The sequence below is a fragment of the Phacochoerus africanus genome, chromosome 1 (assembly GCF_016906955.1).
Source record: "Phacochoerus africanus isolate WHEZ1 chromosome 1, ROS_Pafr_v1, whole genome shotgun sequence".
Classification (NCBI taxonomy): Eukaryota; Metazoa; Chordata; class Mammalia; order Artiodactyla; family Suidae; genus Phacochoerus; species Phacochoerus africanus.
In genome coordinates this window covers 117,866,155-117,892,157 of record NC_062544.1, presented here as the reverse complement: position 1 = coordinate 117,892,157, position 26,003 = coordinate 117,866,155, and the positions used below count along the sequence as shown (strand labels likewise).

The window sequence follows — 26,003 nt, the reverse complement described above, 5'->3', positions numbered from 1 at the left end:
CATTTGAGTCTTTTTAAAAAGATGTAGGCAGAGTCAAAAAAAAGAGAGAGACATTTAATTTACGCTTCTTAATTTATTTCAGTGTCTGCCATTTTCTAAAAACAGAACTGTGTGTATTTTTAGTGATGTATTTGTCATGAGGTACTTTAAGTTAGATATGTCAACACATTAGCTTATGGGAATTGTAAAAGTGTGGAGTCTAATGTAGGGCTGGCACATGAAGTTTGTCTTTTTAAAAACCTATGTTTAGTATCCCTTACCCTCAAAAAACTCCTCTGACTTTTAAACTAGAGTTAATGAAAACCTGTAACTGTGCAGAATTAGCTCATAGTGATTTAAAACTATTAGTTAAAATGTATCAGGTTATTCTACTGTATAGCACAGGGAACTGTGTCCAATCTCTTAGGATAGAACATGATGGGGGATGATAGGAGAAAAAGAATGTGTATGTATTTATGACTGGTTCACTTTCCTGTACAGCAGAAATTGGCACAACATTGTAAATCAGCTATACTTTAATTTAAAAAAAATACCAAAAAATGTATCAGCTTAATAAAAAGTTATTTTAAACTCATTTTAAAAAGCTTTTTACTTAAAAAAAAACACAAATGTAATGGCTCTGTGAGCCTAGAATTAAGAATTTGCTTTGCCTGGCATCCCTGTACAAATAGGTAATGTTTAGATATAACCTTAACATATTTAGAACATCTTTCCAAATATCCTAAAGTGCAAAATGTTCATATTTTTCTAGTTTTACATACTTTAAAAACATTTTCTGCCAATTACTCTTTGATTTAAGGAGACTGGAATTACTAAATGTAGATTTCAATCAAGGTATTTTGGGAGAAATTTTCATTAGCTTTTGGCCAGTATTTCAATGAGGGTTTCCCAATGTGTGTAATCCTTATTACACTAATTTTATCCAGAGTTTTATGATTGTATAATACCAGTACTTAGCAAACAGATTTGTTAGGCACAAGCAAACAAAAAAACCCAAACAATACAATAAGGAAAAGGTTACAACGAATGTGTTATTTAGTATAGATATTAATATTGATGAGTAGTTTTAAATATACTTTCATTAAAATTATTTTAAATATATTTTAAAGTTTAATAGTTAATAATAATTAAGTTTAGGGCTGTATTTAATGATTATGTCTATAGAGATTTGGAAATTAGTATGTTTTTCTCTGATCAAGGGAAAACTGGAAATAATTTATTGGGAATTTTGATAGTATTATAAGAGGGGAAATACCTATTAAAAACATGACAAGCCCAAGTTATAGAATTGTAAGAGAAAAGAAGTTTAGAAAAGTCATTCTTTAGGTTGATGGTGACTTTTTTTTTTAATTACTCAAATGAATTTATCACATCTGTAATTGTATAATGATCGTAACAATCTGATTTCACAGGATTTCCATCCCATAGCCCAAGCACAACCCCCGTGGTGACTTTTAACAGTTACTCATGCTATGCCATTCTGAATTTTGATCTGGAAGAGAAAAATGAGTTTAAAAGGGCTATGGAACATAGGAGTATAAAAGTGGACATAGGTAGCCTAGTTAGAAAATTTTTGTAGTTTTCCAAGTGGGATATGATGTAAATTGTACCAGATGTGTATATATGTGAAAATGTGTGTGTGTGTACACTTGCCTGTGTATAAAGTGTGAGATGGACGGAAAGAACATATATACCTTGATGGGAAAATGAGCAAATTTCAGGTATGCCAAGTATTTGAAGCATGTACTTAACAGTTTATTTGGTAACTGAAAAGCTTCATTTACAAATTTTTAATGTTTACTCTTACGATATTTTGTGGGAAGGGAAAGATAACACAGAAAGATATAAGCAGAAAAAAAGCAAAGCCTATCCACCATTAAAATAATGACTATTAGCGGTTTGGTGTATTTCACTCTCATTTTTTTGTATGAATATGGTTTTATGTTTGGGGGATATTATTGTGTATACATTTGCATGTCAAGAACTGTGAAGGGTCTGAGATTTTCCCTATTGGCAGGCTAGCAGGTTAGCCTGCCTCATTTCATGAATGCAGGCAGAGGACCAAAGACTTTGGATCAGAGGCAAAGACTTTATAGCTCAAGGCACAGAGAACAGAATCAGCATATTTATATCAGTTCCCTGTCACCCTAGTCCCATGGAGGCAAGGCAGGTGGGCTAAATGAATAGCTGTATATAACAATGGGTTGCATTAAAGGAGAATAACCCTGAGCTTAGGGAACCTGAGTCTTTTGCAATGGGCGGTAACATGTCTGCCCTCTGCTCTGGAAGGAGAAAATATTATATAGGGCAGAAGCATGTTTACCCTTTGATCCTAAGGGAAACACTCTGTCTATCTTCTAAGGCTCTTCACTATACAGATATCTTTGGAAAATGGTGAGAAAAGATAATGCCTTTGCTCATAAAATGTGCAGAGATATGAGACTCATGGAATCTCTAAACAAACATAGATGCTTGTTTTTTCATCAGCATTTTAAATGCCTGCAGATAGCTGTTAAGAGTAAACGTAGATGTATTGTATAATGTATTATTATCAATTCCCAATTTTTCTAATGATGATTTTTTAGACTGTTTCCATGAAAAAAGTTTTACTTGGACTGTAAACCAACTATAATGGGAAAATAAAAATCATTTAAAAAATAAAAGTAAAGAAATTTAAAAAAGCTTCACTTGGAAGTTTCTATTTGGGGCAGAGTGGCATAAAATATTGCAGTCATCTTGGGTGCATTGTAGCTAAGTTGGAATAGATAGCAATTGGACTCTCCCTGATTTGAAGTCCATGCAGCCTCTTCAACTTGGCCTTATATATAAATATGCTGTGGCTAAGAATGGCCAACATTTCTATTATCTCAAGATGTGATCCAGAAGGAGATAGGTTCTGGGAAGCTGAATATTAGTGTTGTTATTTGTAGTCCAGCCTGCACTGGTTTTCTTCTGAAAAGTGGAAACATTTCTGTTGCTGAAGTGCCTGACTGAGCCTCAGACAGAAGCTCCCACTGCCTGGCATGAGCAGGGCCCAGAAGAGTGCATACAAATCCCTATAGTGGAAAGGGAAAAAAATCTGAGATCCAAATAATGACGATCCTGTCCAAATATCTGCAGAGGGCCCGGTCTGGTGATGGGCATTAAAAAAAGACAAAACAGAATCATGACCAGGTTTTAGTCCTGGGACTTACGTGTGAGAAAGTACCCAAATGGAGACTTTTCTGGGGCTATGGAGTCCTCTAAATTATCTAGAATATTGCTAAAGTGTCACAGATGGTTGGGATAAGACTTCGTCAGGGGAAAGGAGGACTAAATGAAACATACTAAGAGAACTATTTCCTTGTCAATAATGGTCTCAGAATTCCAGGTTAAAATTTGCAACAGATGTTGACAGAAAATTAGACTGTAAAATGGGAGGGGACAACTGTAATACTTTTCTGAGAAAGCAATTAATCAGCAGTCAAAGCATTGTAATTTTAATGAGAGGAAGAGTTGTCCAGTAGTTTCTTCCAAACTTTTTGGAAAGTAAAAAGTGAACTTACTTATTGCATGAACAAACATTTTTGACATCTTCTCTGTGCTTAATGCTCTTCTGGAAGCTGGATAATTGGGTGGTTCATAAGACAAATAAGGTTCTAATTCATGGAGTATCAAGTTTAGAAAATTAATAATGAGTATCTTAATATCCTTTGAAACAGTGAGGAGTTCCATGAAAAACAAAAATCAGTGTAATGTGGTAGGCTAGTGACTTGGGCAGGAGGTGGAAGCTGGAAAGACACTACTAGGGAGAGTGGTTGGGGAGAGCTTTTCTAAGCTGAGACATGAAGGATGCTGTGTGTGGCAAAGGCATTGCAGTTAGAGGGAATGGCAAAGGCAAAGCTTATGAGTGAGACTGAGTGTAACATCTTCAAGGACTAGAAAAGAGATCAGGAGCAAAATGTGCTGGGGCCTAGTGACTAGGTACAAGATAACCTCAGAGCAGTGCTCAGGGCCAGTTGGTGTAATGAATTGCAGGCATCAGTAAAAGGTCTGGATTTGAAGTTTAATGGGTGATGGAATGGATTTTTCATTCGAGAGAATGGTAGAATCTGGATTTGTAACTTTTTAAAGATTACTTGGGTCTCTATACCAGCGAGCCAAACGGGTGAGCTGCACACGTAGGTGCTCGTGGTTGGGAGCTTATAGCACCTCAGTTTAGATGAAGGATATATTTTGGAATAAAGCCTACTGAAGCTGTCAATGGATTGGCTCTGAGTAGAGAAGAAAGGGAATCAAGGATTACTTCTAATTTGGGGGTTTAGGCTACTTAGTGGATGGCACAGTAATTACTGGGATAAGGAAGACTGAGGAAGCATTGGTTTTTGGTGGAATGACAAGAGAATATTAATAATTCTCTTGAAAAGTGAAAGGAGATCCTAGTAAGTATCTCTATATATGTTTCTTCAAAAGAAAATCTTGCATGAAAAAAAGAATACTCAAAATTGAAATTCCTGCCCAATTGTGTTGAGTTGTCTTTGGAGTACCTAGAACCTTACCTGGCAAATGAATAGATGGGCGGATGAAAGGATGGTCAGATGAATGAGTGGATGGATGAGTGGATGGATGAATGGATAGATGTCTTAGAAAGGAATGTTCAGATTGACTCCCTCCATTTCTCATATGTAACTGTGTCTGTGAAGCCACTGAAAGATGTGTGTCTTAGAGGATACAGTGACCCAAACGAATTTGTCCATTCTGAGAGTCAAGCAGGTAGTTTTTCTTAAACATTGTCCATAGTTGCTCCCCTAAGATAATGCTTCATGGCTCATTTCAATTAAAAATGCTCGGGGTTTTTTTTGTTACTTTATAAAAATCATCGCAATCATCTTTATTTTACCAGACAGGAAGCACTGCTTGCAGCAATCAGTGAAAAGGATGCAAACATTGCCTTGCTGGAACTTTCTGCCTCCAAAAAGAAAAAGACGCAGGAAGAAGTCATGGCCCTCAAGCGGGAAAAAGATCGACTAGTGCATCAGTTAAAGCAGCAGGTGGGGCCTCCTACATGAAAGGTGTGTTCTGCTGGGGTTGGGGCCTTGGGTGCTTTCTCTGGGTTTATCTATTCTTCATTTTGCAACTGTCCATCCTGCAGGCTCAAGCAGCTAAAACCAGGTAGGAGTGAAATGGTCCAAGTTATCATTAGGACACCATTTTATTGTTTTTCTATGTTTATGTGCATGTGCCTGGGCTTGTGTGGTTGCAACTAGTGCTGTTTTCCTTTCTTTTGAATTAGAGTCATCGCCCCACAAATAGCTTTCAGCTCTCTTCCTTCCAGAGGACTTTGTATGATATCTGACTAAATTCTAGAGAGTACTAGTTAAATTCTGGGCACCTTCTTTCCTTTTGGACCTTTAACCTTCTGTCTTGCTCACTTTCTGGGCCCGTTAATAACTCCCATTATCCTGTTCTTTCCTTTTCTTTCTATCCATACTTCCAACTTTGATTCTTCAGCTGTTTGCCCCCAGGACTTTCTGGCCAAGGACCGTCTTCCAGCCCCCGTGCTTGGTGACTGCTAGACTATGCTTGGACACCTCCCCAGCCATTATTTAGTCAAATGTTTTTTAAATCACTTGTTTACCCCCATTATCCTGTTTGCTTGTTTTTTTTTCCTCCTCTCTAGGCCATTGTATTTCTTCTGAGGGGAAAGGAAAGAGGGACAAAATCCTAACTTGTGCAGAAAGTTCTTTGCTTTCTGGAGGGTTTTCTAGAAGTAGCTCAAATGGAAATATTTATTCCTGAAGCATATTGCAAAATTATCCCTGAAATCTTCAGACATTATTTCTCCTCCACATATAAAGTGAGGGCCTTTTGAATCAATGGTTAAAGATATTCACACAGATTCTAGCTTCATTATGAAACCAACTCAGCAGATAATGGCCATCAGTGGTTTAGTGGTCTTACAAAGTGTCTGCTACATCTCAGATAGAGCAGCCTTTGGCTCTCTAAATGCCACATGGTACCATGTAAGGGTACGTCCTTATTGATTTCAGACCCCAGGACTGGCTCTTTGCCTGCTAGGATGATTTGGGCTGAGCACAGTGTATAAGGTGAGTGGAAAGGAAGCCTGCTAGGATAAGCTCTCTCCCTTCACAAATGGGCCGACTTTTTCCCTCCTCAGGAAGGAAAAGGCATTCTTTGACCATGAGCTAGAGTCTAATTCTCATGCGGATGCCTTGCTGAGGTGGGAGTTGGGGGAGAGCGCACACCGCCACACCTGGGCACCCTCTCCTGCAGAGTGCGGGGATCTTAGTCATTGCCAGACATTGGGGTCATTCCACAGAGAAGCATGCCTTGCTAGTGCTGACCCTGGGGGTCAGGGGCCACTTATATCTGACCTCTTTATTTGGAGCTGTGCATCTTCTAAACTGGTTTTTCCACCCACTTGCCACAGAAAGTCAAGATGGACCTCCTCCTTTGCTTTCTCCTTATTCCTTCCCTGTGTACCCTGCACTCTCTCCTCCTGCACCTAATCATTGTAGCTTTCTCCCACAGGTTTATAGACCTAGGAAACAGCCCCTGAGCATGAATATGCCATGTACTTGTGATGCTGGCTACAGCCCAGATAGTACCGCCAAGTACCACGGGTCCAGCTACAATGCATACATGATCCAAAGGTCTCAGGTCAGTCAGCTGCTAAGGAGACACTCACCCCCACCAGTAGGGGTGAGGGTACATAAGAGCTGTATCACATCTTGACCTTCCCCTCTTTTGATGATTTCCAGTGTTCAGTGGCCATAAATTCTGGAACCACAGATAATAGCACTGTATCTTAAGTTAGAATGCAGTTTCATTATGTATTTGCTGATGGTTCTAGTTTTGATGGCCATCCTATAGGGTCAGCTCTTCTGAAATAGCCTGGCACTGCTATTAAGACAAGGCTGCCAGAAGCCTTACTATCAGGCACATTGGATTAATTTTTTCTTTTTGGCTCTTACTTTCCTCCCCAAATCTCCACAGCATTTGGAACTTCGCAGGGATGAATCCAAGCTTCAGCTGAGACCTATGCCATGGTTGCAGCAATGCCAGATCCTTAACCCACTGTGCCATCCAGGGACTGAACCTATGTTGCTACAGAGACAGCACTGGATTCTTAACCCATTATGCCACAGAGGGAATTCCAGGAATTTTTTTTTTTTTTTTTTTTAAGGCTGCTTTTTTTCTTTCTCAGCATCATGAAAATGTACTCCTGGATTCCAGGAAGGATTGAGTGTAGTCCTTCAATTTGCTCCTGGGAAACTGTACAAAGCTTTCATTATTCACAACAGGCTCGGTTTTGGGTATCATGGGGCACATTTGGGAAACCCCAGCCATGCAGAGTTAGGCTCCCGCCAGGGATAAAGCAGGATCTGATGGGCTGTTGTGGAAAAAGAAGCAGTAAAGGAGGAGGATGGGCTCCTTTCAGAATACTGGGCAGATGAACACCCAGATTGTGATCAGACTTAGGTTTGTAATTCTTCTCCATACCCTACTGGCCACAGAGTGAGAAAGCATGTGAATTTATGTATTAGTGATGTAAATGGTAAGGATTCTAAAAATAGTGAATAATTTGCTTATAAAAACATGCCATCTCCATTTTCCCTTTTATTGAGAGTATACTTTGTGCCAGAATGTGAATCATATGTTCTTTGGGGATTTCGTCCCACAGTCCTCCCAGGAACTCTGTGATGTGTGTGTCAGGATTACCTCTCTTTCTTGGGGATATCACTGAGACTCAGAGTATGGAATAACCAGCCCGAGTCACAGAGTTTGCAAGTGGTAGAGCTCAGGTTTTGTATAGTACACCTGAGTCCACACATAACCCACCATGTTCAGGAAGTAATTCAGAATGACAAGCAGATGGGTATTTGAGAAATTGTGAGGTCCCCCTATCTTTGTGTACCTGAAGTAGATAGCCATTTAAAAATGTTCTCCAGCCATTCACAAAGAGGGGGTTCTGCTTAGAGCTCTAGGCTGTTTGATCATATCCACAACAAGTACTAATGCTTTTGAGTTCTTGTCATGTGCCAGGCATGGATCAAAGGGCTTTATGTACATTAACTCACCAATTCCCACCAAAAAGGAAGGGCTGATGCTCTGTGAGAGAAGAAAACTGAGGTCCAGACAGGTTGGGTACTCTGCTCAGGCTTCACAGCTGGACAAACCATGAGAGAGACTTTTGCCGCACAATCTTAACTGGATTTTGCCAGGTGTCATCTGGAGCTGACCTGCTTAGGTTGAATTTTGTTTCTACCATTTGTTAGCTGAATGATCACAAACAAAATACTAACCCTCCCCGAGCCTTGGTATCCTCATCTGTAAATTGGGCTTAATACCTAATTCAAAGTGTTGTGAGATATAATGTAAATATACAGATGTAAAATGTAAAGTGATTTACGTGTGCCTGTGACACAGCATTTGCTATATATGTGTGAGCTGCTAGTATACTGCTGCTGCTGCTGCTGCTGCTGCTGCTGCTGCTGCTGCTGCTGCTGCTGCTGCTGCTACTGCTGCTACTGCTACTACTACTACTGCTACTACTTGATTTCATTACCATCAACCCTCAGAGGTGGTTTCATTTTGATTTTATCTTTGCTGTTTTCACATGCCTTGGAATCACAGCTTGTTGAGAATATACTTTTGAACTGCAGGCGAAAGAGCAGAAAGAGTACCCCTAAAGCCCAAGCACAGGGGAGCAGTGAAGAGATATGTTAAGAATTCTAGACTCCAGATCCCAGCCTGCACTAAATAGGCCCACTGCACTTATTAAATTTGCTTGGTTTGTGTATACAGCCCACATAGACATCAATCAGAGGGGACAACCTTGGGAGAGCGAGGGCCAACCTCACTTGTCATCACCCGCATGGCTGACTTGGGTGAGCACAGCTCTTTTAGGCATCTAGGAGGAGAGGATCACAATCTGGGTGCTCATCTGCCCAGTATTCTGCAAGAATTTTGAGGCAGGTGGACTCATGAGAGATGTCATCCTCTTCAGATTGTCTTTTGAGCTCCTCATGTGCAGGTCTCTCTGCTCACACCATTCCCAATGACTGAATCCAAGCAGCTTATTCAACAATCCCCATAGCTATTACATTTTGCCAAGCACATAATAGGCACCCAATAAATATTTGTTGTATATATGAATGTATGACTTCCATAAGCCACGTCTATGCCATGTGTTTTATATATAGGTAAATTTACAAATATTACCTCACTTTTTCCTCATAATCAAACAATTACCCAATGTATCACATACCTACTATGTGCCAGGTTCTCTGTCAACTTCTGGGAGTTTGTCCACAACTGATATTTTACACACAGTATCTACAATTTGTTTCCCATGGAGCTTACTCTTTAAATTAGAGGGGGTGGGAAGAAAGGTAATAGACCATGACCATAATAAATAAGTCATTTATATGATAGGAAAAGTAAAAATATAGACCAGCATAAGGACAATAGGAGTGCCAGAGTAGGACTGAGGGTCTGGTGACACTGTGAAAAAGGGCAGACAGGATGGCCTTCATTGGGAAGAAGACATGTGAGCAAAGACTTGAGAGACTTGAGAGGTGAGAGAGTGAGCCCTGTAGATTAATAGGGGAAGGGTGTTCTGGCAGGGGGAAGAGCCAGTGCAAAACCCTAAAGGCAGGAGAGCTCTGGTGTGTTTGAGTATAGCAGCGAGGACAATGAGGCTAGGGTGAACAAGGTAATGAAGAGGCTAGCCATCAGAGTGATAATGGGGTGGAGCAGGCTGTTTTGCACTCTTGTGCAGAAACTAAGAATGGTATATTTTGGAACATAAATTCTCTGAAGCTGGGGAACAGAATGCAGCAACCATGCCTCATTGGAACAGGGTGGATTGCCTCCAGTATACTCAGAGTGCCCCGTTTAAGGCTGCTCTGTTGAGCCCACTCTCCAAATCCCCTGGCTGCAGCCTCAAAGGAGTCCAGTGCTTAACCTGCATTTTTTTAAAAAAAGCTTTGGCACTCCATTGGAGCCACAAAGACAAACTAATGCCAGAATTTCCCTGTGATGGCTAATGAGATTTTCAAATAGAATAGGAAGGGGGCCCCTTGACAAAATGCCTTCCCTGACTTTCTGGCAGTCTCAATAATGTATCATTGGAGCCCAAATGCTATACTGTCCTTGCTGAAAGTAGGTAGGCACACGGACAGTAGTGACCACCTCCATGCCATTGGCCTACTCAGGGTGGTGGCTATGCCTTGGAGAAGTACAGCTGTCCTCTAGGCCCTGCCAGAGGTTCTCAAATCTCAGTGGGCAGAAGCATGATCCTTTCTAAAGATAAATATCACGATAGGCCTGTCACCGTCTGGCTCTCACTGCTGAAAGATCTTCCTTGGCTTCCCTTGCTGGTGAGATAAAGACAAATTCAAACCAACATGCTCTCTGTCTTGTACATGTGATTCCCTTTGCCTGGAACACATTTCGCACTTTTCTTCACCTAGGTAACACCTACTGATTCAATTTAATCTCAGTCCAACATTCCTTTTTCAGGAGGCCTTCTGGGATTTTCTCAATTGGGTCAAATCCCCAATTTGGCACTCTTGTGGCACAGGTACATCATTTAATTGCACAGGAAGAGATGCAGATTTGCATTTGTTTTGGTGATTAATTATTTGAATAGAAACCATCGGCCCTGCTAGTTAATGAGCTCCATGGGGCCTGAGAATGTGGCTTCATGGCTTTTTTTTTTGCTGACCATTTATCTTCAGGCCTAACCCAATTGCTAGCACATGGTAGGCATTTGGCAAGTACTTGTTGACAGTATACATGAATGAATGAGTGAGTTGCCAGGATAGCTTATTAAAAAAAGAGACTTCTTTGATTATTCATAACTTTAGGTGAGACTTAGCCTCATAATTCTGAACCTAATATTCCAGACAACCTCCACAAACTTAGAGGAGTTGGTAGAAGACACAGACCTGCTGAATGGTGCCATGTTCTTTTTTGCCACGTTGCAAGACACTTTGCAGAGATACCTCTTCCCATACTTGAATTATTTGTAGTGGTATCCATTTTGAACCTTTCTGTCTAGTCTCTTCATTGTAATCATTAAATTCCTTCTAATTTTGGAGGCTCTTTGTGAATTGGATGCCACTGAGTTCCCAGATATGGCAGAAATTACTCGACATTAGGAAGAGAGTCCCTCCATTTCTTCCCTGAAAACTTCTGGGTGTCGCATAAAAACCATTTGCTTAGAAGTGTCTAAACTCCTGTTAAACATCTGTCAAGAGAGCCAGAGAAGGTGATATGAAATGAATTCAGAAATTCCAACTATGCTTAACAACAAAAGAATCTTTATGACACTCTTTGGGTGTTGACATTGGGTTGCCTCTAGACTAGGTGCAGTATAAAGGTGAAAGAACAGTAGAAATTAATTTTGTTACTTGTTGCTTAAAAAAAAGATAAAGGATTAATCATAGTTTTGTAGTAGATATATATAAGTTTATCCAACTTTTGTATTCTTCCCAATTCCACTCATTCACAAGCACACACCTCTGACACTTTTACTCTTTTTTTTTTTTTAAATCTGCCTTCCAGATTTTTGCAATTTTGGAAGAGGGACTCAACTGGGAATTAGTTAAGGTTTCTAGTTTTTTTTTTTCTTTTTCTTTCTTTAAGGATACTAATTCTAAAAATAATTATTAAAATTTACCATCTTTCTTTCTTTTGTCTTGGATTCAGTCCCTCCAGCTCTTTTTCTTCTATCCTTGAAGAAAGGACTGACATCAAAATAATTAATTCTGAAATCATTGGATTTTCCTGCTGCTAAAGGGTTTTTGAAGAAAGCTTAAAACTAAATCTTACCCCCTAAGCCTTATTCCCAAATGCTCCCCTGTGTGCTGAAGTAGTGAAATGCACATCCCTGATGAAAATGCCTTTTTTAAATGAGGGCCAGACACTATTGTTTAGTTAAAATTAGAACCAGCTTATTTCTCAGAACTGGTTAGAATGCTCTCGTGTTCAGAGATAAATTGTGCTTGGTTTTCTTTTCCCTTTCCTACCAGTTCTGGGCATTGCTTTTGGTTAGTGGGAAACACTGGTCAGTTGGGAATAGGAAGGCATTAAGACCAGGAGCCTCATCCACTGATTGTCTATGTTTTACCCCAGAGCTTGCAGAGAAGAGAAGTCCTATGTCCAGGTTAACATTCTGGAAGCTATGCTAGGTCTGCACAGAATAAATTTTTTCTAATGATTTTTTTTTCCCATTATAGCTGGTTTACAGTGTTCTGTCAATTTTCTGCTATACAGCAAGGAGACCCAGTTACACATATATGTATACATTCTTTTTTCTCACATTATCATGCTCCATCATAAGTGACTAGGTATAGTTCCCAGTACTATACAGCAGGATCTCATTACTTATGCATACACAATGGAATACTACTCAGCCATAAAAAAGAACAAAATAATGCCATTTGCAGCAATATGGATGGAACTAGAATCGCTCATACTAAGTGAAGTAAGTCAGAAAGAGAAAGACAAATATCATATGATATCACTTACATCTGGAATCTAATATACAGTACAAATGAACCTTTCCACAGAAAAGAAAATCAGCATAGCATAATTGATTCCCCACTCCCCTGTGTTGTCTAGACCCTCATAGTATTATATCCAAGAATTACCCAAACAGGTATGGCAAGAATGGGAGAAGGCAATGCTACCCTGGAGCCTTGTGTTTAGGAGAGCTGGTTGTAAGGGTGGGGTTCTAGTCAAAATCGGATCTCAGCAGAGGGGGAACCATTGTGTCAGGGAAAGCAGGAAGGCTCTGAGTGGGATGGTTGACCAGATATTTCTTTTCATCTCTACTTGGGACCACACCTGGTTGCGCTACCCATTTACACTTCTACTACATGGTATGCAGAGACTTCTAATTACCCTTTATGGTTTAGGAGGTGAGCACAATTGAATACCAGTAGAGGAACTCTGTGCAGTAGGGTTCCCATAGCCTCATGTTGTGGTTGGATGAGTGCCAGAAAAGCTTGATTTGATCCCAGCATTGTAATGCATCACAGACTTGCCGCAGATCAAATTGCTAAAATGCAGATTTTCACTGTAGACTCACTTTGGGTTCATGTCCCACTGGTAGAATCTAGCCACATCTCTATCATTGACTTCATTGCCATGTTTCTTTACAGTATATTCTACAGAATCCCTTTTAAAAAAACAAAAACAAAGAACAAAAAACAAAATAAAAAAAACACCTCAGATCTCTCTCAGCATTCTCATGGAGGTAAAACCTAACTGCTTGGTATTACTGAAAACAGTTTACTCTTAGTGTCCAAGTGATTGGTCAGGATGCTAGTCTGCTCTCTTAGCCTAGACATTTCTTACTCTATAGCCAGCAGGTGCCGCGATCCCAGTACTCAAGGAATCCATTTGGTTTGCCAATTGCAACACAAGGTAACACTCAGAAATTATGGAGGCAAAGTGTTTTCTCTATGATTCCATATATTTCTCAAATTGCTGTTAGAAATGCACCTTGCCAAAGTATCAGGCTGACTCTGATGGATCACTTTCTGAATCTCTCATTGGAATGAAGCCATTTTTTTTTTTACAGGTTTTTTTTTTTTCCTGACCTTGGCATGTGGAAGTTCCTGGGCCAGAAATTAAATTTGAGCAGCAGCTCAAAGTCACTGCAGTGACAACACTGGATCCTTAATCTTTTCCCCACAAGAGAATTCCAAAGCCATGTTTTGAAAACCACTTTAGTTCCCTTCCTTAAACATTCATGGAGCACCTTTGATGGTACTGTATTAGGCACTCTTGGGCTGTAGAAGGAGATGCTGATGTTGACTTTGTCCTTGAACTTGGTATTTTTATCATCTCTACCACTTATAAGGCAGATATTAGCTCATAACAGAGCAAATTACTATTTTTTTGTGCAAAGTTCAAAAATCTCTGCTTTCTAGAGGGGGCAGGGAATCCTTTCTGCAGAAGTAGGAATTCCTATGAATTTTATGATTGGCGATCCATAGCCTATCTTTTGTGACAAATGCATATCCAACCATGATACTTTCTCTTAAGTTTTCAAGAACACTAGTTTAAGTATTGCTAGTTTTAGGAAAAACTTACTCTTTGTTTTTTAAGTATACCTTTTTTAAGTAGAAAAACTTGAAAAGGCCAACTGTACCGCTGCATTCTGCCACTCACATAAAGGGGGAGATGGGTCTGACTTTTAAGTGTTAGAGTGATTTGCCAGCTTTGTTTCAGTAATTTGAAGCACCCCCACAGTATCTAGCAGTTGGCAGAGTACATCAGAATAACAGGCTTAGCTGAAGGTGACCAAAACAGAGAATAGCATACAAATGCCAAGAAGATCACTCACGTGCTGTCTTTCTCTCTTTTTTTTATTCAAATTTCACATCTGTGCTCTATTTTTAAACATTTATTCTTTAAGTGATAACGCATGTTTTACCAAGCCTCTTATTGGATTAGACATGTTTGAAATCCCCTCAACTTTAACCTGTTCATTACTGCCTCCAAGAACATTCAGATCTATCACCAAAACAGTGAGTGTATATGGGGAGTTTCAGACATGTCAGCCACCAGGGAGCCATTGTATTTTGGGGAGAGAGGGATTCAGCTGTTGTGCTATACAGATTTGGGGGAAACTTAGACTGACTTTGCTTCAAGAGGAATAAAATAAGGGTGTAATGTGTGCAGCATTCTTGCTCTTCATTATAGTTTTCCACTCACATTTTAGAGTGGGAGGAGCCAACGGTTTTTGAGCTTTTACTGTAGAGCTGGCACCGGGCAAGGAATTTTAAATATATTATCTCATTTAATTCTCACAACAACTCTGAAAGCCAGGTGTTATTAATCTCATTTTAGAGAGGAGGAGATTATAATTCAAGAACTAGGCAAAGATGCCACAGCTACTAAGGGGTCTTACTCCAAAGCTCTTCCATGGTCTTCCCAGCAGATGTCCCCAGGTTGCCTTGAGACTTCTTATGTCATTACCCCCCTGACCTGGGGCTTAAAAAGGAGCAGAAAAAGCAGGCTTCATTCTGTGACCCTGAGCACCATTCCCAGCCCCAGCCCCTCTCATCACCCTTACATCGCAGGCTGGGGAGAGTGACTTATCTCTTCCTGCATCACCAGGCATTACCCACTGCCAAGAGGAGCAGGGACTGCTTGATCAAGTGCCTTGCATTTAATGCTTTCCCGCATGAAATGTCAGCCTTTGCCTCTTGGAGCCTTTGTTTCATTCTTAGGGTATCTGCTTGAAAGCCATTTTCCCCTTTAGTTTTCCATTTTCTTCTTCATCATGTAACATATAAAAACAGTTTTCTCCTGGTCCTTTTCTCTCTCCCCCTCCTTTCCTTCTTCTCATCATATCATTAAAAGTCCTTTCAGGCTGTCTTCACCTTATCATTTCAAATGAATTGAAAAAAGATCTGACTTCCTGTCCTTGTGTCTTCCTGATGCTGAATTTCACAATGAAAGAAAAGTCCTTTCCCTGGCCTTTTTTCCTGCTTCATACTGCCCCTTGAATAACTCTGTTTAAATCATGTTGATTTCATCATTGATCACATTGTGGTACAAACCAAGTTTACCCTTTCCTGGCTTCAGAAGTTCCTCTCTTTTTTTTTTTTGGATTTTTCAAGTAATAATTTAACGGGAAAAAGATATTTCACCCTCCCTTCTCCTGGTTACTGAAAGATAGTTGTCAAATTAAGAATTTAACATTTCTGGTAGTTTCTCCTTACTCTTACTCAAATCCTTATTTTGGGAGAGCAATGCCACTTTTTTTTTTTTCATCATCTGCAACATACAGAGGTAAAAGTTTCAGAATCTCCCATGTTTACTTTTTTTTAAATGTAGCGCTATATTAAAAAGTAATGAAGATTTTGCTTTATAAGCATTCTTATTATTCAAATGATATTTTTCCATAGTTGCAAGCATATAAATAAATGTTTATTGTAAAAAACAATATATTCTTATTATGGAAACTTAGAAAAATGTAGATAAAAAACTAAGATTACCCATAATCCTGCCACTCAGAAATAACTGTCATTAAGATTTATAGTTTCCTACATTCCATTGTCTACATACATATTTGAACAAACGCATGACATACTACATAATAAAGTTTTTTTAGCCTTATAAACATTTAACGTTGTGTGCATTTTCCCATGTCCTTAAAAGCCTTAAAAAACATATATCTTGGTTGTATGATTTCCATCATTGCCATAATTAATTTTTATCATTCTCCTATTGTTGAGGTTTCAATCGTTTCTAGTTTTTCATTTTTATAATTACACTTGGTGAACATTTCAGGACATAAATCTTTTTTTCTGTTATTTTCCTTAAGATTAATGCCCCAAAGTTGAAATATTGGAGTTACAGATGTTTTAAGGATTTAACTAAGAAATAGCTCTCTTCTACAAAGTGGTTGATGTTTAAAAAAAGTTTACATTAACGTCAACTGTTTGTCAGGTTTGTCTCTGCTAACATACCAGTCATAGATTTGGGAAAGAAAATTCTAGTGCAAGTGGTAGGTAAGCTTAGAGAGCAAGGGCAGAGAGAGATTTTTATAACTTCTTAGGGAAGTAGTCATGGGACAAAATGGACAGTTCATTTAGCTAATCTTTATTGAGTATCCGTTATGTGCCAGATACTATCCTGAACACGGGATACTGTAGGGAACAAAACACAAAAATCCCTGCCCCAAGGGAGCTTGCACTCTAGTGGAGGACACTAGTAAGAAACAAATTAAGACATCAAATATATAGTATGTTAAATGATAATAAATGCTATGAGGAAAAATATAGATGATGTTCTGTGAGGTGGGGGTGATTTTGAGCAGGATGTTCCCAGGACACCTCCTTAAGAAAGGGACAGGTGAGCAAAGATTTCAGGGATGGGTGGTGAGCACAGGGAGGGAGGGAGCAGTGGGGACAGACTGCAGCCAGGAGAGTTGTAATCTATTCTTTTCAGGTCATATCCCAATTGCAATTGCTGAGTTGACAAGGTGGGGGAGCCAGAACCCCACAACAGCAATGTTTAGATGCAATTAATTAAAAAAAAAATGCACACAGCAACCAAAACTCCATTCTCTTGTCTCTACTCTGATATGGTCACTGGGAAATGCCCACTGAACACAGGCAGCAAGTCGTTATTCCGATGATCTTTGCAACAGTCTGGGAATGGAATTGTGCAAGGAGGTTACTAGTTCAGATTGGACAGAGAGGCGTTCCATTTCAGAAAAAAAGGACAACTGACTGATAAATGGCAACCTCGAAGGTATCAGTCCAGAGTGGTTCTTATTTCCCAGAAACCTCCAATTAATTGGTCATCTCAAGGTTGGTTTATTTTCTCTTTCCCATGGCCCAGAACTCCTGATGTTACAAACAGAGCTAAGAAGCCAACTGGAAACCCTTCTGCTTTGGGCTACCTTGGGTATGCCCAAGCCACTTTGGATGCTAGGGGAGAAAGTGGGTGTGTGGGTCATGAGGCCAGGCAGAATTTCTGTTGTCAGTCTCCCTGAGTTTGGGGGCCTGATACTCTCTAAGATATCTGACTCTGGCAGCCATCTAGAAAGTATAATATTAAATGTTTAATCTTTAAGCAAAGCAAGGGAGCCCACCTTACCATGAAAGCCCTGGCAGGTAATAGAAGTTGCAGCTTCTGAGAATGAATCTAGGGTCAGTTCTAGCCCAGCTCTGACCCACAATATACTGAGAAACCTTAGGCAGCTTTATTTGTTTCTCTCTCACAGGCTCGGCTTTTCCATCTGTGAGGTGAAGGGATTAAACTAACAGAACTCTAAGCTCTTTGCAGTTTTGATAGTCAGAAACTGTTCTAGCACATCCGGGCATTTAGTTCATTGCATACTCCATTCACATCAAGGGCTCTGAGGATGCACAGGCAAATAACAGTATTTGCTTTGATGGAGTCTACAGTTGAATAGGAGATATATATTGTTCATTAAGATGTTCACATAGCTGTTATTTCTTAAAGAAATGATACCCTAGGCACAGCATCGTATTTTTGTTGTTTTATTACAATCCTCAAATAAGATAGTACTATCATTATCCCTGCTTTGCAGATGGGAAGACCAAGTCACGGAGTTAGTGAGTGAATCTGGCTTAGGGATAACACTCTTAAGCCCTTTGTTTTCCATTGCAGTGCAGTTGCCATTTTTTCCCACCAGGGTGTATTTGAGAATTCTAGATTTCACAGATGACAGAAAAAGAAAGAAAGATCAGAATTGTACTCATTGGGCTTGTATAATCCTTACTCATTCCATTTATTTGTTTAATAATGATGAGCAGATCAATTTACCTTCCTGTAAAATGGGTATGTTGTTTGCTATATAACTCACAGAGAAGCATTATCACAAAGCATCTTCTCTGGGGCAGGGTCTGTAAAAACCCTGAGGGCTACGCAAATGGGCAGGATGTTGATATCAGTTCTGAGGTGCAGAGACAGGACTGTGTTTTTCTTTCCCACAGGATAGCACTGTGCATTGAGGAATGGTGCTCCCAAACAGTCTCTGGCGACAATCCATTGACACAGACCCTGCATGACTTGTTCCCTTGACCAAAGAAGAAAGAATTTGAGTGACAGTGTTCATAAATAGACCTCCTCTTCTGCTTTTCTGGGAGCCAGACAATCATTTACCCTTGAAAAAGAAAATTGTGCAGGAGATGCAAACATTACCTTGAAAGAACCAAGTTCAGTATGGGTTCAGGCATCTTCCTTCCAGGAAAGAGGAGTCAGACCTCCCAGCCCTAGTCTTGCTCATCCAGGTTCCTGGGGGGTCTGCTGAGGCCAAGGTCTTCCGAGGTTTCTTGAGATGAGGTTGTGCTTCCAGGGGGAGCCTCTGTGTTCCTGAGCTTTCTAGTGATGCAATCCTTGGTGAGGCAGGGAAACAAAAAGTTGATATTTTGGAGGGGGAAGAGCCATCTCTAGGGGATTATTTTTTATGAACTAAAGACATTTAAGTGTTGCTGATTTATCTTAATAACAGATACTATGAACAAATGTCCCAGTTGCCTCTTTGTGCTTTTGGCAAGTATGGATGAGAAATAGAATGGAGCAGACCCAACCAGAGCTGGCTAGCCCAAAGTGCAGAAGTCTTAATCTTCCTCACTCCCAATATGTAACTTAGAGGTGTTTCCAAAGTTTTCCAAGTTGCAGGTGGACACCAAGCTTTGGCAGAGGCAAAGCTGGTTCCATCACCAGATTTTCTGCTTCCAGAATAATTATCTTGGGCTTGAGGGGAGAAATGCCTGTATCTCCCTTAGGCAGTTAGTTCTTTCAGCTCAGTTGTCGTGCTCTGGTAGTAAAGGTACTGTGTCTGTATAAATAAACCTTCTTTTATCACGTGAAGAGACCTCCTGCTTGTCATATACATGATTGGGATTCTCAGAGGACACTGCCGGACTAGTCTACATATCCTCCTATATCAGGGCTAGAATGAAACCATGCTTAACCCAGTGCCTTAGAAGTTGGAGTATAAATTATGTGCGATGCTGTAACATTTACTAATCTTTATTAGATATGGATAACTTCTCATGGCTTAATTTGGCATGTTGAACCAGCTCTTCAGATTGTCTCTGGGGACTGGAAAGGAAATGCACAACTTTAGTGTAATTTTTCTTTTGTTTCTTTAGAATGGGAAATAATTTTTTATTGTTAGCTGGTGGAAACTTTGGTGAATTATGGCCAACTGTGGCTCACCCCCACAGGAAGAAAGCATCAGACTTTAGCTGAGAACATATTCTTTGAAACAAACCAGAATATTTGATTTTTGGAGTATCATTCCACTTAAAAAACATGCTGTCTAACAAATATTAATGTTGTGACCAAGACCAAAAGAATTGAGGAAGTAGAAAGCTACAATTTCTCTCTGAGGAAAATTTTAGAGTGATGTGTGATGCTCTAGTTTAATAATAACTCCACTGAGTATGGAAATGGTCTAGAAGGATTCAGGTACAGCCACAAGAATTCACAGAATATCCTTCTCATTCTTGGTTCTTACTTCCTCCAAAGTTGATGGAGCTAGGTGTTTGTTGGTTAGATGTCAGGCATTCTACATTCCTTTACCAGGTCACCCACATATACATGACCTTGGGCCCATCCTGTCACTTTACTTCACTTCCATTTCTGGAATTTGGTCAAAAAATATAGTTGATAAAAGTTTTCCCTATTTGCTGCCAAACAATTTTACATTGAAAATCATTGCTGAATATTTTAAATTCCTTTGATTGAAAGCTGTTCTTTCAGTCGAACAGCTGTCCTGTTCTTTATTTTTCTTTTTAGCATCTCACATAGTTTGGTGGTCAGTCACACATGCTCAGTAATCACCTTTAGGGGCTCAAATCTTGTCAATTTTGGCATGTCTGATCAAGTGTGGGGGTTCTTGAATCAGCTGGTATTATAGCGACAAAATTATTTAAGTGGGATTCTTGTTCTGTTCATAATTACAGGTTTGTTTTAACATATCTGTTTTGCAGATTCGTATGAGCGCAAATTCTCTTGGGCAAATCCATCAAGAATCTCAGTAGGGTTAGGGTAGGCGATTTTCCATCTCTCAGGTGGTTTTCCAGAAAAGTAGTCATGTAAAGAAGCCCATTTCTGTCTTCTTACCACACCTGATTTTGAGCTTTTGCTGAGAGCAGGACCCAAAAGCTGAGAGCTTTTCCCCACATCTCCTTATGAAATTATGTTGAAAAATGTTAGTCCCTGTGCACAAAAGCCAAATTACTTTTGGAATGTTCTGTGGAACTCTGGGAATTCAGATAGGGATCAAGGAAACAGCACAGTATCTTTTCCTCTCTTCTGCTCAGTCTGTTGATTGATTTTCAGGCAATTATTCTCCTTACCTTGAACCCTCTGAAGTAAAGCTTTGGGTCTAACTTCGATTGCTTTTTGTTGATTCCTTTATTTGTTTGCTTTTTCAATATTATATCTGGTTCCCAAACTTAGAGAATGCAAAGAAAAGTTCTGGGAAAGCAGAGGGCTCATTCTCCAGTTAAAGCAGTACTCTAATAATTTGTCAGGATGTTAAGATGTTTCTCAGATCTTTTACACTGCTGAAATGTAAATCAAAGAAAGAGCTTCTGTAGCAAACCAAACAAAAACCCCACTCAGGGGCAGAATCAGAATATGCTTATGCTAGGCTATACACTCAACAATGCCAAGATCTTTATGGCATATAAGCTTACCAGGACTTCAGAGAGGCATCCCTAAAGAAGTGAGAAAACTTGAAAAAAGGGAAGAAGGGATTATTTCCTGGTTGTTTTTCAGCAGTATCACACTGAGAACACATAGGGAAAAATACTAGACCCTTTTTTAAGTTACTATAATTTCCAGCTTGGAACTTCCAGAAGTCTTAATGCTGTGCCCCACAGACTCATAGCTAAAGAAGGAAGGTCACAAATTAGAGTGAAAAAAATTTAAAATGCAGTATAAAAATAAAATGATAGACTCTCATTTTAACTTCTTGTTCCTGTGATGTTTCTGGCTATTTCAGGCATAATTCTCAAAAAACAATTTTTATGTGTCCTAACGTTTAAAATAGTTACCTTAACTATAGCAGCCATTCCTAAACCTGGCTCTCTTTTGACATGGACTTTTGAGCTTCTTCTCCACCTTCACCAAATACCAATAGGAGGGTCAGCCCTACTTCCTAGAACCTGAGAATCTCAGAGGAAAGACACCAAAAGCTGATGGATCTGATTATAGACCAGCATTTGGGAGGCATTGAGCTATTAAAGGAGATCAGCAACCCTCACCATCACCCCGATGAAGGTGGGAATTTTTGGGTTGCCAAATGCTTGTTCTCTCTATACAGATAACCTTGCAAATTTAAGTACTGTAAACATAAAATGAATGGCAAGCTTTGGGATGGCTTTTGGCTGTAATTGCATCCAAAAGAGGTGGAACTAGGGGCTGGCCCAGAACCGTGTAACAGGAGTGAGGGTGGGAGTGGAGATAAGCCTGTCAGCACAGGGCATACAATGATAATGGGTAAGAGAGACGGTAGATCAACAGGTTAATTGAGCACACAAGGAATCGGAGCCTTGTTCCAGACATTCCAGGGCTATAAAAAAGAATCAGAAGCCACAGACTGAACTCAGGTACCTAGAGCACCTCGCCTGCTGATGCTATTTGCACAAAGTTAGAGAGGTTGAATAACTTGCTGGTAGTTGAACATCTATTAAGTGATTTAACTTTGATCATTTGACCCAGGCCTCCTGACCCCACTTCTAGTTTTTCTTTACTCTCTAGTATACTTCCAATTGTGAAATTATCTTACCAGGGTACACTTAAGCAAGGCTATATAGGACCTGGTTTTGTAGAGAGGAGTCATTTATGACAAGGAAAGCACCAGCCTATGTGGACATGGCATTAGAAATAGACCATCCTTGGGGAGAATTTCTGTGGAGGCAGCTGAGAAAAGGTCACTTGTTCAGGAGGAAAGGGAGTGAGAAGTTGGCCTTGCCTGGCAATTGGACCATTTTTATCTGATACACACACAAAAAAATAGGGAGCTACTCTGTATTCTTCAGGGAGAGTAAGGTATGAAATCTGTTAATGTGAAACAAATTTGAAGCCAGAATTTTTGATTAATGATAAACTGGCTTCTGAGTTTAGATTGCTGGATCATTTATGTCTATGAGATCTTGCCCTACATTTGATGAAGCTTAAGTACCTCCCAGGTCATGGTCTTGTTTTGTCCATACTTAAGAGTAGTTGGTCAATAATGAGTTGAGTCTTTCATTAATGCATGCTCACCCCTACCATATTAAGGATAAAATAATTGCTTCCTTCAGTTGTAGAGCCTATGAGACATGGAAATTCTGTCTTTCCGCTAAAGCACATATTTGAAGCAATGTCCTATAAAGGTTTAGGACCTGAGAGGAGATTCTTAGGCTGTTAATCTTAAAATTCTGGAACTTAAAGACCTTATTTTGCTACCAATTTCCACCTGAAGTGTGTTCCTGAAAGATTAATAATGGTGCATATATGCCAAGAACTATAAAACTTTAATCAAAGAAGATGTAAAGAAATGGAAAGATATTCCATGTTCCTGGGTTGGGAAAATCAATACTGTAAAAATGGCCATACTACCCAAAGCAATCTACAGATTCAATGCAATCCCTGTCAAATTACCCATGACATTTTTCACAGAACTAGAACAAACAATCCAAACATTTATATGGAACAACAAAAGACCCAGAATCGCCAAAGCAATCCTGAGAAACAAAAACCAAGCAGGAGGCATAACTCTCCCAGACTTCAAGAAATACTACAAAGCCATAGTCATCAAAACAGTGTGGTACTGGTATCAAAACAGAAAGACAGACCAATGGAACAGAATAGAGAACCCAGAAATAAACCCTGACACCTATGGTCAATTAATCTTTGACAAGGGAGGCAAGAACATCAAATGGGAAAAAGAAAGTCTATTCAGCAAGCATTGCTGGGAAACCTGGACAGCTGCATGCAAAGCAATGAAACTAGAACACACCCTCTCACCATGCACAAAAACAAACTCCAAATGGCTGAAAGACTTAAATATACGACAGGTCGCCATCAAACTCCTAGAAGAAAACATAGGCGAAACACTCTCTGACATCAACATCATGAATATTTTCTCAGGTCAGTCTCCCAAAGCAATAGAAATTAGAGCAAAAATAAACCCATGGGACCCCATCAAACTGAAAAGCTTTTGCACAGCAGAGGAAACCCAAAAGAAAACAAAAAGACAACTTACAGAATGGGAGAAAATAGTTTCAAATGATGCAACTGACAAGGGCTTAATGTCTAGAATATATAAACAACTTATACAACCCAACAGCAAAAAAGCCAATCAATCAATGGAAAAATGGGCAAAAGACCTGAATAGACATTTCTCCAAAGAAGATATACAGATGGCCAACAAACACATGAAAAAATGCTCAACATCGCTGGTTATAAGAGAAATGCAAATCAAAACTACCATGAGATACCACCTCACACCAGTCAGAATGGCCATCATTAATAAATCCACAAATAACAAGTGCTGGAGGGGCTGTGGAGAAGAGGGAACCCTCCTGCACTGTTGGTGGGAATGTAAACTGGTACAGCTACTATGGAGAACAGTTTGGAGATACCTTAGAAATCTATCCATAGAACTTCCATATGACCCCACAATCCCACTCTTGGGCATCTATCCAGACAAGACTCTACTTAAAAGAGACCCATGCACCCGCATGTTCATTGCAGCACTATTCACAATAGCCAAGACATGGAAACAACCCAAATGTCCATGGACAGAGGATTGGATTCGGAAGAAGTGGTATATATACACAATGGAATACTACTCAGCCATGAAAAAGAATGACATAATGCCATTTGCAGCAACATGGATGGAACTAGAGAATCTCATCCTGAGTGAAATGAGCCAGAAAGACGAAGACAAATACCATATGATATCACTTATAACTGGAATCTAATATCCAGCACAAATGAACATCTCCTCAGAAAAGAAAATCACGGACTTGGAGAAGAGACTTGTGGCTGCCTGATGGGAGGGGGAGGGAGTGTGAGGGATCGGGAGCTTGGGCTTATCAGACACAACTTAGAATAGATTTACAAGGAGATCCTGCTGAATAGCATTGAGAACTTTGTCTAGAGACTCATGTTGCAACAGAACAAAGGGTGGGGGAAAAAATGTAATTGTAATGTATACATGTAAGGATAACCTGACCCCCTTGCTGTACAGTGGGAAAATAAAAAAATTATAAAAAAAATGGTGCATAATTCTTTTCATTATTTATTTACCAAAACTGGGAGCAGGGGTATGTGTGGGGGAGAGAAGGAGGGACAGAGAGGAAGGAAGAGAGAGAGAGAGAAGCAGCCTGCCATTTGACTTTGGGTACTGTTTTTTGTTGTTGTTGATTGAATAGAACCTGGCCTGAAATGTCCTCAGGCACATGCTGTTTCTGAGCCATAATTATGCTTTTTAACCCACTCCTTTATGTCTGGGTCCTTAATGTCCAAGCTCCTATATAATTATCAAGTTCAGTGTGTGGGAATGAGACAAATATTTTTTGCATGACTTTAGCCTATATATTAGTGCAATGCTGTATTATTACAAGATATTTTCTGAACTTGGAGCTGTGCTATTAACTCTCTCAACTTAAAAAGCCCCAACAAATAGTTACTCCAAAGCTTTGGCTCCTAATGTGAAACTCAGATGGACAGTGACTTGATCCAGCTCAGGGCCCTTGGGCTCCCAGGGGGGATTTGTATTTGGTACTAGTGCATTGGTCTTGATCCTGACAGGGACTTGGGAACCCTTCCTTTTCCATCCAGCTGTATTGCATAGCTACAGCTGGGACATTCATTGCAGTAGTGAAGGACATGCATTCCTTAATATTTGATAGTTTGTTACCTGCCTCTCCTGGAGGAAGTTTACTGCATTAGTTTGCTAGACTAGAGAGAGAGAGATTAGTGATGCTGATGATTTTAGAGTAATCAAAATTTTAAAGGATCAGGATGAAAAGAAGGGAGCTGTGGCCAACAGGCACGGCTCCATTTAGTCCTGGACGTTTTTGGTTTTTTTTTTAATGATTTTTATTTTTTTCTATTATAGCTGGTTTACAGTGTTCTGTCAGTTTTCTAATATACAGCAAAGTGACCCAGTCACACGAGTATATACATTCTTTGTCTCACATTATCCTCCATCACGCTCCATCATAAGTGACTAGACATAATTCCCAGTACTACACAGCAAGATCTGATTGCTTGTCCATTCCAAAGGCAATAGTCTGCATCTATTAACCCCAAGCTTCCAATCCATCCCACTCCCTCCCCCTTTCCCCTGGCAACCACAAGTCTATTCTCCAAGTCAATGATTTTCTTTTCTGTGGAAAGATTCCTTTGTGCCGTATATTAGATTCCAGATATAAGTGATATCATATGGTATTTGTCTTTCTCTTTCTGAATTACTTCACTCGGTATGA

At 39.7% G+C, this 26,003-nt stretch overlaps 1 protein-coding gene across 1 annotated transcript in view; it reads left to right on the top strand.

Moving 5' to 3' along the window:
* Window positions 1-26,003, top strand: part of LOC125125736 (ERC protein 2-like) — a 321,285-nt gene that overhangs the window by 265,660 nt on the left and 29,622 nt on the right. The window contains exon 4 of the mRNA XM_047777166.1: window positions 4,883-5,030. Coding sequence (XP_047633122.1) covers window positions 4,883-5,030 — 148 coding nt within the window. The remainder of the gene's footprint in view (window positions 1-4,882; window positions 5,031-26,003) is intronic.